Here is a 17,959-nt window from a genome sequence, read left to right on the forward strand (position 1 = left end):
ATTTATATGTCCCTCCATGCTTCAACCACCATTCCAGAGGACATGAATCCATGCTGATGACGGGTTCTGCTCAATAACAATCCAAAGCAGTGCAGGCTGAAACATGTTAATTTTTATTATCTGAGTCAGATGCTACCAGCAGAAGGTTGATTTTTCTTTTTTGGTAGTTCGGGTTCTGTAGTTTCTGCATCGTAGAGTTACTCTTTTAAGATTTCTGAAAGCATGCTCCATATATCGTCCCTCTCAGATTTAGGAAGGCACTTCAGATTCTTCAACCTTGGATCCAGTGCTGCAGCTATCTTTAGAAATCTCACATTGGTACCTTTGTGTTTTGTCACATCTGCTGTGAAAATGTTGTTAAAATGAACAACATGTGCTGGGTCATCCTCCGAGACTGCTCTAACATGAAATATATGGCAGAATGTGGGTAAAACAGAGCAGGGGACTTAAAATTCTCCCTCAAGGAGTTCAGTCACAAATTAATTAATGCATTATTTTTTTAATGAGCGTAGTCAGCATGGAAGCATGTCCTCTGGAATGGTGGGCAAAGCATGAAGGGGCATATGGATGTTCAGCATATCTGGCACATAAATACCTTGCAATGCAAGCTACAGAAGTGCCATGCAAATGCCTGTTCTCACTTTCTGGTGATGTAAACAAGAAGCAGGCAGCATTATCTCCTGTAAATGTAAACAAATTTGTTTGTGTTGGCGATTGGCTGAACAAGAAGTAGGACTGAGTGGACTCGTAGGCTCTGAAGTTTTATATTGATTTGGTTTTAAGTGCAGTTATATATTTGTGCGAGGTGACTTGAAAAATACTATATCATTTTTACAGTGCAAATGTTTGTAATAAATATACACTTGGATTTCAGTTACAACACAGAATACAATATATATGAAAATGTAGAAAAACATTCAAAATATTTAATTTCAATGGGTATTTTATTTAACAGTGTGATTAAAACTGCAATTAATTGGGATTAATTTTTTTAATAATTAATTTTTTTGAGTTAATTGCATGAGTTAACTGTGATTAATCGATAGCCCTAGTTTAAACACTGGCATGCCACTAATCTTATTTTCTTACATACAGACGCTCCCCAGGTTATGCAAGACCCAATTTACGCAAATTTGCATTTATGGAAAAAGTTCCATAAGCTAGAAATAGGATTTTCGAGTTGTGGAAATTTTTGTGTAACATATGGGTATATGTTTCCGACTTACGCAAAACGTGAGTTACACAATCGTTCCATTCTGGAAAGCCTTGCGTAAGTCGGGGGGCGTCTGTATTTACTTATTGCTAGGGAAGCTTATTTTTTTGCATGAAACCAGGTCTTTTCTTTAGCTCTCTGCTCTGATACTTACTTTCCCTCATCCTGATGTCTGAATAGTTCAGCCGGCAGCTAAATGTGTTGTCTGAGATAGCATTAGACCCCCTGGGATGCTCTGCATTGTGTTAATGTACAGGGTGTGTGCTGCTTTGCTCTTCTGTGTTGATTTACAACTGAACTGGAGGAATGTTTTGTGGTAGTTGGGGATTGGCCTGGCAGATGAGTTAAAGGGGAGCAGGCTGCACCATCCCATTAGGGAGACTGTGTTGACTGGATGCTCAGTAAGGTATCCTCTCAAGTAAAGCTATCAACTGAACTACAAATGCCATTGACAAGTAAGAAGTATCAAAAATGGGGTTGTGGCTGTACTTAAATGAATGCATAGAAAATTGCCTCAGAAACTGATACAGAAAAATTAGTCTTGCTTTATTTACCCAGGCCTTCAATTGCATTATTGTTAAATGAGGAAGGGAATAAACCAATGAAATCCTCCAAACAAAAGACCCTGTTTTCATGAAAGTATTCCTAGTAATTAAAATAGGTGCTGAGAATTATAGTCTTTCTCAACAGAATATTTGTTTCCCATAAAGCATTGGAGGCTCTTTCAAGCATTTTGGAAAGGTCCTTTGATGTCCTGAAACTGGGGAGACTGTTGAAGATGTTTTTATTTGTTTGGGATCCTGATACTTTTCTCCCAGTGGACTCGTTATGAATGATTTGGTTTTATTTTTGGACGCATTCCCAGGTCTTGGTGGTGGTGAAAATAATGAACCTGGGCCCTCACAATTCTTCATTTAATTGACCTATCGTGTGTTTAATTGCTTCTGATTTTGACAGATTTGTGACTCCTAGTGGAAAATGTCATCTTTATGGAGACTAAAAATAACCATGAATATTTCTTACAGGATTCTTTAAGCATTTGCTTCCTCATTTGAAAAACGAGGTCTAGAGATTGAGAAATTAACCCGAACACAGGGATGGTATTATGCATATTTTTATGGTTTCATTTAATCTGTATAGACTTCAGTTTAACTGTTTATAACCAAATAAATTAGCCTGAGGTGGGGATTTTAGGAAATTCACTTCCTGTATATTAATAGAATACTTGTGTCACAAAAAGTGCTTTACAAACATTAACAAAGTTGGCAAATTGCACCTTTACAGATCAGGAAACAGGCTGAAAGTACGCATGAAGTCTGTGGTGTAGCCAGGTGTTGAACCGGGATCTTCTGACGCCTGTGTCTTTTGTAAAAAGAAAAGGAGTACTAGTGGCACCTTAGACTAACCAATTTATTTGAGCATAAGCTTTTGTGAGCTACAGCTCACTTCATCGTATGCATTCAATGGAAAGTACTCCTTTTCTTTTTGCGAATACAGACTAACACGATTGCTACTCTGAAATGTCTTTTGTAGAGGACTTCCTCTGAAAACTTTGTATAGCTTTACCATTAAGTATCTAATTCAATATACACTGAATGGAAAAGATATTCCCTAGGGTTTTGTAAAATATGTTCAATGAGTCTTTCCTTTTTTTTAATGTGTGTGCGCATGTGATAACAGTATGAGATAAATAGGAGCCAAGTGGAAGATATTTTGAATGCTTGGGGGATATTTTCTTGGCAGGAAATGTAGTAATGAGACCGTTTTGTTTAACAAAAAAGTAAAAACTGTTAACTTTTAGGTTGTGAATGATTTTTTTAATATATAGCTGAAAGGCTGCACCATGAAACAGTCTGGCAACCATTTGTGTGTTGTGTTTTGGTTTTGAGGGAGGGGTGTGTGTGTGTGTAAATAGAAAATAACTCCTCCTACCCCCAACCACTGGACGCAGAGGCGCTTTATGGTCATGCTACTTAAATGATCTAAGCACCTGAATGTCTGCCTTTGACTCATTTTCTTTCTCATATTCCTCTCTATTGTTTTGATACTTTTTCTTGTTTGTCCTGTTCAGTAGTGAATTTCAAGTGCTGTACCTACTAAGTGTTTTTTCTTTCCTTTCTGTCCTAATTTGTCTTCACCCTCATGTCATCCTTGCTAGCCAGTACATAGTTACAGCCTTCAATGAGATACTGAGAATGGAGTCCTAAGTTCCCACTAAAAGAAAAGGAGTACTAGTGGCACCTTAGAGACTAACCAATTTATTTGAGCATAAGCTTTCGTGAGCTACAGCTCACTTCATCGGATGCATTCAGTGGAAAATACAGTGGGGAGATTTATATACACACAGAATGTGAAAAAATGGGTGTTATACACACTGTAAGGAGAGTGATCACTTAAGATGAGCTATTACCAGCGGAAAGAAAAGGAGTACTTGTGGCACCTTAGAGACTAACCAATTTATTTGAGCATGAGCTTTCGTGAGCTACAGCTCACTTCATCGGATGCATCCGATGAAGTGAGCTGTAGCTCACGAAAGCTCATGCTCAAATAAATTGGTTAGTCTCTAAGGTGCCACAAGTACTCCTTTTCTTTTTGCGAATACAGACTAACACGGCTGTTACTCTGAAACCTGTTATTACCGGCGGGAGAGCAGTTGCGGGGGCGGGGGAGAAAACCCTTTTGTAGTGATGATCAAGGTTCTCACTGTTTGCTATTCTGGTCATTTAACTTCTCTTGGGTGGGGGTGGGGTTGGGGGGGAGCATGAAAATAAGAGAAAAGATTGTAGCTATGGAAACATTCAGTTCTGCTCTGAAATTTCCAACACAATAGTAACTAGCTTATATTTTCTTTTTACTGTTTTCATGTAATTTATAATAGCTGACTCTCTTGGGCATTCCACTGTTGCAGAGGGCATGGCTTCTGTGCTGCTAGTCATAACTGTTTGAATGTTTAGAAGCTAACTTTCTGTAAAAATACTTCCTTTATCCATCTGTGCATTTTTTCTCCTCTTTTCTGAGCGCCATATTTTCCTACTCTGTCGTGATGCATCTCTGTAGCACTCTTCATGTGTCCCCATTTTACCACACTTGTCTTTCAGAGTGAATGAGCACACTGAGACTTTTTTCTCACGTTTCTGCAAGTCCTTATTCTGACTCTGCTTCTTTCTATCCGTATCTGTTTTTTCCTACTAGTGGCTGGGTTTTTGTTGGATTGCTAACACGTTAATTCTTGCAGTTGATTCTTCTTTTCTTAACTCTCCTCCTTCCATCCCAGTCTTTCCACCAACCTCACCTATGTCAGTGTTTCCCTCCTCTTTACTTTCTAATGTACTCCCTCATCTCCCCCCTACTGGGATGAGGATAGGTTTCCTGCTAGTGGATTTCTACTGAAGTTCCGAAGAAACACTTACAAACAATATAATTCAGTAAACCATTCCCACTGTGCTCAAACTTGCTGTAGCTAAACCCATTAGAGATGATTGAAACCAACAATCCATCATAATAAAACAAAAAAAACACAAAACTATTGATTTGGCATTACCAAAACCCAGGTTGTCTTTGATTGCTCTCTGGGTAAGCCGAGGGAACTGCTAGCTGGTGTTCTCACTCAAAATTTGTAGGTTCAGATGTTTATAAATAGTGTTTGGAAGTGGTACATGTGTAAATTAATGTAACAATAGTAATAAAGTGTGAAGTTGGGAATACCAACTTCAAGGTTACAACGGGGAAGTTCATCTACTGCTAAAACACAAAGGCTTCAATATTGTCTCTGTACTTTTTCTAAAATACAAACATTCTGTTTCCATTTATTCAATTGCTGGATACTTTAGGTCAGGGGTAGTCAAACCTCCTGAGCCACATACAATAATTTTTCAGACATTCAAGAGCTTCAAGACATGCACAACCTGCCCTGCGGGATGTTGGCTGCCAGGCCGTGGGGTTTCTGCCCTGCAGGGCGGTGTCTGCTGGGACACAGGACTTCTGCCCTGATGTCCCTCTCCCCCTACCCCTGCATGGCTAAATCCCTTAGTCCCACCACCGTGCTGCAGGGCAGATGCCCTGAACTCCTTCCCCCTCCCCTCCCAGTCTGGTAGGTGGGAAAAGGAGAGGAGTTTGTGGGGGCTCTATGAGCTGCACTTTAACTGTAAAAGAGCTGTGTGTGACTCATGAGCTGGGCTTTGGCCATGCCTGCTTTAGCTGTTTCTAATATTCTTTCTCAACTAAATTACCACTTAATGAAAATTGTAAATTGCATCTTGGGTCTGCCAGATAACTTGGTGTCAATGGGAAGTGAAGACCCCATCATTAAAATAAATAGTCATTAAAAGGTGGAAGAATTAAGTTCCAGAAAATGGAAAATAGGTGCCCCCTTTCTGAAGGCTGTGGGCTCATGGGCATTTTAGTGCCCTGGCTGGGATGATTTAACTGGGACTTGGTCCTGCTTCGAGCAGGGGGTTGGACTAGATGACCTTCTGAGGTCCCTTCCAACCCTGATATTCTATGATTCTATGATTTATTTACCTGTACCTGATGAGATCCCTGTTACTTGTCTTTTATCACAATACTCTATAAATCTGAGTATAAATCTAAGTATAAATCATGTAGCCTGAAGGAATCCATCAAGATATGTTAGTATGTATCTGGTGGGACAGAATACTTTTTATGTTGAGTGACCACAGTCCCATATGTAAGTATAAAAAGCAGTTGAAAATACTTTTTTTTCCCAATTAACTACTACTATAGACAGTTTAAAGGCAACAGTTCAGAGGGACCCTTTGCTGATAACTGTTAGTGGTAGGTCAATTTCCTGCTGTAAACAGGCCTGAAAAGAGCAGTGGTGAATGATCTAATCTCTTGGGAAATTTGCACTACCATTAGTATTTGCACTTACAAATGTGAGTAGTGAGAGTGTGTTTTTATAGCTCTCAAGACTGCCAGGTAGTCAGGCAGTCCAGCCTCTAGGACAAAAGGAGAGACATTCCTTTCATGTGTGTGAAATTCAATTTTTTTTTTTAAACTGGTGGTGCCTCATTAATCTCTCTCAGGAGATTCCCCCCCCTTCCCGCCCCCCCCCCCCCCACACTTGGGGAATGACCATTTTACTGTTAGGACCTGATCTGACAAATATCGATGAAGTATTGTAACTTGTTGTTTGAGACTTAAAGTCTACATAAGCCTCTATGGTCCTGATCTACTCTGTTATGGAGCAGTGCTCAAGATGTCTGAGCTAAGAAAATTCTCTGGTTACTTTTCTAAAATGCCTTTTGGCAGAATGAACAAACATAATTTTATTTAGCTTTGGAGAAGGGCTGTAGGAATACAGTACATATTTAGCTGGCAATTTAGAGGGGGCATGTGAACTTTTTCCTATATGGTGCCAGTTGCAAATACCATCCTGGAGCCTAGAAAAGTGGTAATACAGTAATTTCTATAGAAGTGCTCACTTTTTGAATCTCACTTTTAATCCAGCTGGATGAAGTCTGAAGTGTAAGCTCTTTCCTACTGGTTACACAGCAGCATTTCTCAGTTCTGTCATAGTGTAGAGATCTTCATACCCTGCAAAGGTCCTGTGTTTATAGCACTCTGAAAGGGAGACTAGGGCATAAACCTCGCTAGCAATGAATATGAGCTGTTCTTAAACGCTGGGAGAAACTAGCCAATGATATTAGAAGTGAAGCAATTTCTACCAGTATGTTCCAAGTTAAAGAAATAGGGTAGTTGAACAGAACCCATCTATTCATGGCAGCTACTGCTCTGGCCTACAGGCTCCAGATTGCTCTACCCATAGGACCTTTTAAATGAGGCTGTTTTAAAGGTCGGGGTGTGTGTTGGGGAGGGGGTGTGTGTGTGTGAATGAACACTAACTACATTTTTGTTCTTAGGTAGTTCTTTGAGGATGGAGGAAGAGAGAAATTTGTTTTTTAACAAGGCATACCTGTTCCCATTGCTTTGGTGTCATAATCACAGCTGCAGTAGTTTCTGAACATTAGCCACATGGTTTTAACTCATTAAACAGAAATGAAAGGGGGCAAGAAGTAACTCTAAATGTTGTGCCCTTCCTTGAGGCTTGAGCTTTGCCCATCTTACCAAAATCTCCCAGGCAGCATCTTAAGAAACTAACACAAGAAGCCACAAATATGGAAGGTATTTTTAAAGTGTCATTTCAGTAATAAGTGTGCATGTGGGGCTGTGCCCAACATTGCAGACACTCAGCACTGGGGCCTTGTGTTGCGGGAAGGGATTTTAGGGTCTTCCTTCTCTACTTCACATTCAGCCCTCGCTCTCCTTCCTCTAGCATCTCCAGGAGGGAGTTGCCATCACAGCTGGGAACAGGTGGTGTGTATGCACGAGGTACCCCAGCAGCAGCGGTGCACAGACTCTCCCTTTACCTATGCCAGTTCTCCCTGCTGGGCTGGGCTGCACAGGACTCTTCTCAGTACTACCAGCAGCAGGGACCAATCTCTCCACAGCCAGCTCCATCCTCCCCAGGATGGGTGGAGACCATGAACAGCCTCCTCACTAACAAGGAGAACAGTCTGGCTTGAGATGGATTGAAGCATGGGGGGAGAGTGACACAGTGGGAATTTTTGTAATATTTTTGTATGAATTCTATGTGTGCCTGAGTTTCCCCCTGTATTTTGCATTCCTACCTAGTGGAGGAAAAGCAGATTAAGTTAGCTCTTAGGGTAACCTAAGAGACATTGGCGGGGAGTTGCTTCCCTGTCTGGGTGAAATGAAGTTGTTCAGAAACTGGTTGAAACGGACCCAGATCAACAAGGGATCCAGAGAGAGGATGTAAGCTCCAGTGACTCATGGATCAACACTGTTATCATGGAAGCTGAGCATAGACCCCAACTTGAGCACAAAGGACTGGAAGTTGTGAGGTGAAGGGGATAAGTGTGGGATCTGAAGGAATCTTGAAGGCTCTCTTACCTGGGAACTGATTGAAGGAGGGAAGTCAGAGACAGCCTGAAAATGAAGTTCACTACAGTTTGGCTGGTGAATTGCTCTGGTAGGACCAGAATGGATTATGCTCGAACATTCATGTCTCTGTGCTAACATAAGGATTTCCTATGCTATGATCCTATTGACTAATAAACCTGACTGTTTTTGAAAATGCTCCTTGAGTGTCACTGTAACTACTAGCCATGGTTTATTAATCCCTGAGCAGCGTACAAGACTCTATCAGGGGCGTATCTCCGTTGGGCTCGCTGAACAGAGCTCACGGTGGGAAGCAGGAGTGCTGAAGGCCCAGAGGCAGAGCCAGCCTTAGGGATGGGCAGGCTGGGCTGCTGCCCAGGGCACAGTACTCAAGGGGGCGCCATGTTATTTCTTCCTGACCTGCTGACAGCCAGCGAGGATTAGAGGCTGCCAGGCAGGTGGGGCAGCGCCTGGAGAGGGCGGATGACCAAGCTCCAGGGGTGCAGCTGGACCAGCAAGCTAACTGCTCTAAAGCAGGAGTGCCCCATCTCCCCTGCTGCCCTGATCTACTGCTGTTTGCAGCCACTCCTGCTTCTGCCTCCCCTTTTCCCCCTGGAGCTGCCCCGGCCATGTTCGGGACCTGGAGCCTATCTTCTGTCTGCTGTGCGGGAGAGGGGTGTGTGCTGTTGTTGGGATGTACCCTTCCCCCCCACTTTATGTACCCAGTCTCCACTGAGCTGGGTCAGGGGGAGTGCGTCTGTGCTGGTGCCTCTGGGTCGGAGTGGGAGCTGCCGGCACAGCTGTTCAGGCTCCTGAATTCCCTTCTTACAGAGAGAGCGCACTGACACTTTCACTCAGGCACGCACACACTCCCCATCTGTCTCCCCCAACACACACACACTCCCCCCCCAAAACTCGGAGCTGGGTGCCTGGCCAGCACTGGCCGCCCAGCCAGTGCTTTGCTCTTGCTGGGGCTGAGCTCCAGCACTTCTTTCAATAAAAACTAAGCAATGGGGGCGGGGGAGTCATCAGGGCCTGGAGGTGAATGGGGAGAGCTGTGGGAGTCAGGGGTGGTTAGGGGATGGGGCGCCTGTGGGGGCCAGAGGCACCAAAATACAAGTTCACCCAGGCCACTGTTTCCCCTAAAGCTGGCTTGGCCCAGAGGTTCCATCTCAGAAGGCAGTAAGGCCACATGGCCTTCCCTGAAGGAAGAGTGAGACCCTGGGGGTCTGGCATGTTGAAGGTGTTCATCTAAGAGACTGATCCTGAGGATCTGTGACTGGGAGTAAATTCCTCCACTACCCCACTCATCATTCTTCCCTGCTGGCTCCTGTTAGATGAATTGTGATGCTGTAGTGAAGGGGATGTATTTGGCCCCTTGGAGAGGAAAATGCATCCCTATGGGAAATCCCTCATTCGATATGGTTAGTGGAAGAGCTCAAACGGCGGGCCCCACTTAGAGATGATGAACAGTTTTACTAGTTCAAGCCACTTGATCAGTGTACAGTAGCTGAATACTTACTCTCTCTCTCTCTCCTGTGTTCACAGGATAGTTTGTAAATGTTCACTACTTAATTAAAAAAATAATAATCCAAGCTTTCCAGGGGCACCCACCACATTTATTTACAGTTAAAATATCAACAATATTTGGAGGGTCAGGAGGCTGAGACTGAGATCAGAAGAGAGCAAACTAGCCAGTGAAACTTCATTGAGGTTGAGGGGGTGGCTGTGGAGGAGAATGATTTTAGGAAAGTGTACTCATTCTCCTGCCTGAGCTGAGACCATGTGTCTGGTGCAGTCTTGACATGGTGTCTGAAGCTCAAATAATCTCTTAGCAGTGTCTGTTTTTATGCAGTTATTGGGTTTTGTAAAGGTCAGGGAGCTGGGATGAACAGGTGTAATGTGGATTTGTTTGAGGTGAGGGTAGAATACCAAGCTCCAAAGTCAATGAAGAATGGAACAACAGGCTGCAGAGTGGGTGGGTGTAAGTTAAATTATATTCATGGACTTCACTTCCCAGGAAGCAAGATTACAAATGGAAATCTTCCTCTGTCTATTCTGCTAAAGTGTTGCGCAATATTACAGCTTTAAAAAGAGAGTGGCTCAGAAGGGAACAGTAACATCTATTTGGCCACAGAATAATGTCTCTCTCTTCGCCTGTCCCCATACCACTGAAGCACTTAGAGGAGAGGAAAGTGATCAGGAACAGTCAGCATGGATTCACCAAGGGCAAGTCATGCCTGACTAACCTAATTGTCTTCTATGACGAGATAACTGGCTCTGTGGATAAGGGGAAAGCGGTGGACGTGTTGTTCCTTGACTTTAGCAAAGCTTTTGACACGGTCTCCCACAGTATTCTTGCCAGCAAGTTAAAGAAGTATGGGCTGGATGAATGGACTATAAGGTGAGTAGAAAGTTGGCTAGATTGTCGGGCTCAACGGGTAGTGATCAATGGCTCCATGTCTAGTTGGCAGCCGGTATCAAGTGGAGGGCCCCAAGGGTCGGTCCTCGGGCTGGTTTTGTTCAATATCTTCATAAATGATCTGGAGGATGGTGTGGATTGCACCCTCAGCAAGTTTGCAGATGACACTAAACTGGGAGGAGAGGTAGATACACTGGAGGGTAGGGATAGGATACAGAGAGCCCTAGACAAATTGGAGGATTGGGCCAAAAGAAATCAGATGAGGTTCCACAAGGACAAGTGCAGAGTCGTGTACTTAGGACGGAAGAATCCCATGCACCGCTACAGACAAGGGACCGAATGGCTCGGCAGCAGTTCTGCAGAAAAGGACCTAGGGGTTACAGTGGACGAGAAGCTGGATATGAGTCAACAGTGTGCCCTTGTTGCCAAGAAGGCCAATGGCATTTTGGGATGTGTACGTAGGGGCATTGCCAGCAGATCGAGGGACGTGATCGTTCCCCTCTATTCGGCATTGGTGAGGCCTCATCTGGAGTACTGTGTCCAGTTTTGGGCCCCACACTACAAGAAGGATATGGAAAAATTGGAAAGAGTCCAGCGGAGGGCAACAAAAATGATTAGGGAACTGGAACACATGACTTATGAGGAGAGGCTGAAGGAACTGGGATTGTTTAGTCTGCGGAAGAGAAGAATGAGGGGGGATTTGATAGCTGCTTTCAGCTACCTGAAAGAGGGTTCCAAAGAGGATGGATCTAGACTGTTCTCAGTGGTAGCTGATGACAGAACAAGGAGTAATGGTCTCAAGTTGCAGTGGGGGAGGTTTAGGTTGGATATTAGGAAAAACTTTTTCACTAGGAGGGTGGTGAAACACTGGAATGCGTTACCTAGGGAGGTGGTGGAATCTCCTTCCTTAGATATTTTTAAGGTCAGGCTTGACAGAGCCTTGGCTGGGATGATTTAATTGGGGATTGGCCCTGCTTTGAGCAGGGGGTTGGATTAGATGACCTCCTGAGGTCCCTTTGAACCCTGATATTCTATGATTCTTTCCCCCCACCTCGCCTTTTAAATGTTTTGAATGGTGTTGCAAGTATGGTTCCTGCTGCATGAGTGATTGTTTATTGGATATAATTATTATTGCCCAACTCCATGTCATTATCCAAATATTGGTCTTGGTTTAATAGAACAAACCTGCCCAAAGGCAGACCTTTCTGCGTTTGATCTTGCGCTCTGTGTCTGTTCAATGGACTGCGGGGGGCGGCATGGGCTAAGCCTTTTTCAATCCCTTTAACTCTGTGTAAACTGTGTCCTCTTACACTGTATTTTAGCCCATGTATTAATTTTGCAAATATGGATTGTTGACAGAGCTACAGAATGCTTTTCAGAATGCTACCCAGTTTGTTCCTTCCCAAGTCTGAGATCAAGGAAGGGTTGTTGCATAAAATGCAGTATCTGTTCTCTGCAACTGACTTTTTAACATCACTCATTTGTTTTAAGTTTGTTTTTTAAAGTACATTTTGTCCTGAGTTAACAGCATTGGAGGCTGAAAGCAACTCTTCAGAGCAGGTACAGTCTCAACCCCTTTTGTGGAAAGACTCTCTATGGATGAGAGGGCTGGTTATTTGCATATCCATTAGGTGCTTGGCCTCTCTGCTGAGACTGCTGATGAGTAGTTAGGGTAGGTAACTGTAGTAACGTGTATTTGTGCTGTGTCCAGGATTTTCTGTGAAGTGCATTGAGATTAGAAAATCATTTGGTAGTGGCCACCAAATGGGTATGGCTGATTTGGTTATTAATCTGAATTTAAAGTGGGCCTATCCACAGGTCTGGGTGTCCATACAAACTGCATTGCTGAGAGTTATACAGCAACCCTGACTGGAACAGTGTCTGGCCAGGCAGCATTACCTGCATTAAAAGAGGGCGCTTATTAGGGCTGATAAGGGAACTCTGCCTTTCTGAATATCTTTATCAAATACTTCAGGAATCACCCCCAAACTTACAATTCTATGGATGCATCCGATGAAGTGAGCTGTAGCTCGTGAAAGCTTATGCTCAAATAAACTTGTTAGTCTCTAAGGTGCCGCAAGTACTCCAATTCTACAGAGAGCATTTAGGACAGTCTGCAGAATTTTATAAGGGTGGGTGGCAGCATGCAGGGCATGCGAGATCTGGCAGCTCTGGAGTAGACCTGTGGAGTTTCATATGTAAATTTTACAGAGCTGAGAAGACTGTCCTAAGGCTTCACTGCAGCTATCTAAATGTGACCTTTAATGACTAAACAATGACTGTGGATGTCAGTTGAGTATACATTGCACATGAATTGTACAAAACAGCACAAAATATCGGTATTGAGGGATTGGGCTTTCTAAGGCCTTTTAATGATGTAAAAGACCCCCATCCCATTAATTTAAAGCTTGGCTGTTTTCCTGTGACTTGTTTGTCCTGAAAAGCAGTGCCCTGAAACCAGCCGAAGTTTATAATAACCCCTCCTCCTAGACTAAAAGTTTAGGCTGTTGGTTGGGCTTGATAGCATCTGTGTCAGGCTTGGCTGCAGCATACGTAAGTTCTTGAAGCTGCAGGTAGGTAATAAATTGAATGTCACAGTGCAGTGGCCCAATGGTAATAACTCTTCAGGTCCCTGCACAGCACCAGAATGTGCTCCTCTTCCTTCTTACACTTCTGCAGCAACAGAATCTGTAATCAAGGCAGATAGATCCTGCTGGCTTTCACAGTTTCTTTCTGTGACTGTAAAATGTAAAAGTCTTCCTCCATTGAGCACAAAAATATGATTTTAAACATCATTAAAACATGAGTTCTTGCTATCTAAGCCCTCTCCTCCTAGCATGTGTGCACACATATACACAGTCTCTCCCCAGATATGGTATGGCATCAGTAGAATAGACAGAGCAAATGGGCAGTGAAATAGATTCCACAAGGGGAGGAGATCCAGACATTACAAAGATTCAGGAGCAGGATAGAGCATAGCTATCCCAAATGTATCTTCATGATTTATGGGTCTTGCCTGGTCTGACTCTCTGATAAATTCTCTCCCCTCAGCCCTAACAAGCTGTTATGATTCAGGGATTATTATATTCTATCATACAGGAAGGATTTTGGTCTTTTGGGGCCTTTCTGTGCTGACAGTTTTGTAGTTTATCATTTTTCGAACTCTTGTCTTAAAGAGTGAAAGTGAAAAACACTGTTGCTCAGAGGGCGTCTAATTGCAAGTATTAAATACAGGGATAGCTGTCATGCTGCCTAATCGAGGGCTTCTGATGGAGCTGAACCAATGTTAGTAGCCGTTTGGATATCTTGTAGTATCTATATAGACATTAAAAATTAAGAATTTTTTGAGGCAGCATAAAATAAACTGAATTAAACATACTGTACTGACTGTATTACTCTGATTTATATGTAATTCAAACTTGCATTTTAAAAAAAAAAAATTATCTGAAGCTGTTGTAGAGTATCCTGTCTGCCACAGTGGAGCACTGCAGAATCCAGGGGCCTTGCCACAGGATTTAGGTCAAGCTTGCTGCGGAGCACAGAGGACCTGGGGTACAGTCCATCTTCCTGAAATACTTGACTTACCTCTCAGCTGCTTTGCACATCTGTTTCTAGCTCTCTTCTCACCATGTGTGGGGTGGGTTTTTTTTGTTTTTTTTTGGGGGGGTGAATTTCATATGCCGGTGCTTGGAATAGTTATTGTCTCATGTTTCATTGTGCGTAAAATGTTAGATATTTGATGCTGCAGGCTTCAAATGCCAACTAGTTCTTCGTTGCACCCAGGTCCTGCTTTCTTAGTTCATAGTGGCAACCACTGATATGTGATTGATATGTTTTGAGCTCTTGCATATTGTCTGGCATCACACAGGAGTAATTAATTGAAAATCAGTTGGACAGATGTTTCTTAACTTTCCCCTCTGAATCTCTTCAGCAATCGGTCTTTGCAATGCAAACCACATTCTAGTGATAAAGCCATGTGTGTCATTATGTCAGCATGTGAGAGAGGAAAGTGAGTACATGCTACGCTGCCCCTTGCCAAACACAGGCAGACACAAAGTTCCTTGTTTGGTGGGACATGTTTGCTAACGGACCCTTAAAAGGTGAAGGAGGGAGTTGCTATTTTGCTTAGTACTTGGCAGTGCATGAAATGGTGTCACAGGAAAGTATAACCAAAGTCTGGTTGAGTTGAGGGTTTGGCATGGTGTTTGATGGGAAAATAATTGCAGTTACTTTCCAGTGTCTGCATGTAAGTTTCCCTTTTGCCATACTTACAGGGCGGGCCTTCTACCTCTTGGCCTGAATTGGGGGTTGCAGATGGCTGCTCGTATACAGTCATTGCACAATGCTCCTGTGCAAATGGAATTTATCTTAAATCTCTGCCCTTCCCGCAAAATAAACCCCCATTAGTTTGCCAGATTCCATAGAGATGCCAAAAAGACTTGGTCCTCTCTCTGTTTTCCTAATAATGGCATGTGTTTACCCTACACAACACAAAGTTTCTAAAGAGCATAGATGGGCCCCAAAGTGGTTAGCCATTTAAAGTGCGGCACATCTTATTGCAGGTATTAGAACCTGTAGCTCCCTGTTCACTCTTGGATGATCATAGCAACAATCTTGCTGTGCATTAATTTCAAACGGGTTTCCCAAAAAGATCACTGTATCCTTATAACTCTTTTACACCTTTACTCAGTTTTAAGTCTAGCCACACTATAGATCCTTGCTATGGTATAACTGTGTGTACGAACACAGTTCTTGCACAATATGAAGTTGTGCACAGATGAATAATAAAAAAAAAAATCAGTGTTTGTGTAGGTCTTCTTGTGGGGTTGCAGCCCACAGAGTTGACAGAGAGAAGAAATGCAGTGGAACAGACATCATTTTGGGGAGGTCTTCCTGACAACACAGCTGATGTCCTCATGCTGTCCTATAGTGATGAACAGTGAACTACAGGTTCCAACAACTGTGAAAGGAAATGTGTGCCAACACATGTAGTAAACAGATTAAGGGCCTGGGTCTCTTCTCTCTCTAAACATTGCTGTGGGGCAACCACATCACTTCGCTAATAGACAAACCTAGAGAGAGGAGTTGTCAACATCAAGTTTTGTTTACGCACAATCCTTTTTATTTGTGGTTCGTTGTTAATAGTTCTGTCAACCAGTTATTTTATTTCATGATTATGCCATTTTCATTTGCTCTGTTAACTAGTGAGCCATGCTGTAAATATCCCCATGCTTTGTTAGGGTTTTCTGATCCTGAGTTGATATTCCTATTGTAACTTTCAGTGAGCCTCAAAGAAAGTAACCTGTGGGAGAGTTGCATGTTTGATATGTTTCGTTATCCCTGTGAAACCATCATGCTTAAACTTGTCTGCTGAGTTCCTAGTTGCATTCAATCTTTATCTCATATAGATCTTGCCTTTATTCTAGGACTGAATTTGCCCTAAAAGAAATCATGTCATCTGGAGGAGCTGAAGATGATATCCCTCAGGGAGAGAGGAAAACGGTCACAGACTTTTGTTACCTACTGGATAAATCTAAACAGCTCTTCAATGGCTTAAGGTTAGTGGATTTATAGTGCTACACAAGTGAACAGCAAATTACCCTCTTTCTCCTTAGGGACAACATTGTAACCCAGATGTTGGTGCATGAACAATGCTGAAGTTTGTACAGTATACAGTGTGTACAGCAAACCAGGAGTAAATGGTAATTTCTTGTTTTTAAAACAAAATAATTAAAATGTGTATGGGGTAGGGAAAGGATTGTGCATACACATGTATTATGGTTCTGCATACATTTTTGTTCCGAGTTGCAGGAGCTGAGACCAGTTCCTGTATAAGGCCACTTTATCACTTCTATTGTTGTAAGAATTCTTTTCCAGATTCCTACAACAGTGCGCACTCTGGAGTGCTGCACAGCCATTTCCTGGGCTTCTGAGAAGGAGTTAGATCTGTGGAAGGCTACTGCATGTAGTTGGGTCCATCATTTTAGCTCTCCGTTTACACTGGGCATCTGATGGTCGAAGACGAAAGGCCGTAGTTTTTCTTGTATTATAGTAGGGTTTGGGACCTGCAACAAAGAATAGGGGCCCAACTGCACAAGGCACTGTGTAGACAAATTGCAAAGAAGACAGTCCCTGTATTCACTTGTGAGCTGATGCAATTTGTACACGGTTGTGAGCCGCTGCTAGTCTATCATAGCATAATTATACAGAACAAATTAGTGTGGTTGCATTGATGTGATGTAAAAGTTACTGATGTAGGACTACAGAACTAAAGTGGGAATGTGTTAACCTTCCCCTCCAATGGCCTATTGTTAAGTAAGACAGCCTATAAACTTGCATCCACAAATTCCTTTGCAGAAATCTGTGTGGCTACTTGGGTTTCTTGTGTGTTGCCAGGAATGGAAATGACTGACAGTCTGTGGATGGAGAGGGGATTCTGTTCTTTCCTGCTATATAACAAGTGTCTTTGTGAGTGGGCTTCCTGAATTCACAGTTATAAAACTGAACTAAGAAATACTGACACTTGTGGGCTCCTCTCTCCAGTTCTGGTTCCTTATATTCAGGGACATCATTTTTTTCCATTCCCTTTGCTTTTATAAGGAGATTAAATGTAAAGATTGCGCAGGGGCGGAGGGTTTGAGTAACTGCGTTCCTTACCTTTGAATTTATTATTGGTGTTGGGGGTGTGTTGGGGTTTTTTTTGGTATTTGCTTAGATTGTAAGCTCCTTGAGGGCAGGGCTTTCATCTCCTCTCCGTTCTCTACCTTGCCAAATGTGTTGTTGGAGCTCAACAAATGACGACTAACTTGGCTAGTTCAAAAATGCACACTGCCTAAGAAGCTACTAAGCTGCAGATCCAATTTCCATGTGCAGCACTTATGGTTTTCTATAGTGCCCATCTGGGTAAGTATGCCTAAAACTTGCTGGAGTGGAAATTCCACATGCCTGATTGTTGACTGACCCCAGGGTTCAGAACACTTTTAAAGGTGCAGGCAAATTCTAGGAGTCTAGCCTGACTAAAGAGACTCATAACAATTGTGCACTTTCACAGAGTTTCTCTAAATAGATATTTTTTTGCATTAAACTATGTGTTGCAAATGTTAGCCACCCAGAGAGTCATAGAGTTAAAGGTCAGAAGACACTACGAGATCATCTAGTCTGACCTCTTCTACATCTCAGGCCACTAACACCCTCCAACAACTGAAATTAGACCCAAGTATTACAGCCCACAGGAGCCTAACTACTGTGTACCACAGGTAGAGAATAGAAGGCGCTGAGGCCCCTGCAATGGGTTATACCCAAATAATCCCAGCAAGTGATCCACACCCATACGCTTGCAGAGAGAGGTTAAAACACCCAAAGGTCACTGCCAATCTGGCCTGCAGGGGAAAATTCTTTCCCGA

The 17,959-nt window shown here is 42.9% G+C and overlaps 1 protein-coding gene across 10 annotated transcripts in view; it reads left to right on the forward strand.

Moving 5' to 3' along the window:
* Positions 1-17,959, forward strand: part of SCAI (suppressor of cancer cell invasion) — a 104,173-nt gene that overhangs the window by 30,327 nt on the left and 55,887 nt on the right. For 7 of the 10 annotated variants that reach the window (XR_005222446.2, XR_006286191.1, XR_006286193.1 and 4 more), the window contains exons 3-4: positions 14,007-14,108; positions 15,983-16,114. Coding sequence is in view for 5 of the 10 variants with exons in the window: in XM_037879376.2 (XP_037735304.1) it covers positions 14,007-14,108; positions 15,983-16,114 (234 nt within the window). In the remaining 5 variants the exon portion in view is untranslated. The remainder of the gene's footprint in view (positions 1-14,006; positions 14,109-15,982; positions 16,115-17,959) is intronic. The other 3 variants (XM_043530572.1, XM_043530573.1, XM_043530574.1) reach the window with 1 other exon arrangement.

This window comes from Chelonia mydas, chromosome 16, assembly GCF_015237465.2.
Source record: "Chelonia mydas isolate rCheMyd1 chromosome 16, rCheMyd1.pri.v2, whole genome shotgun sequence".
Taxonomy (NCBI): Eukaryota; Metazoa; Chordata; order Testudines; family Cheloniidae; genus Chelonia; species Chelonia mydas.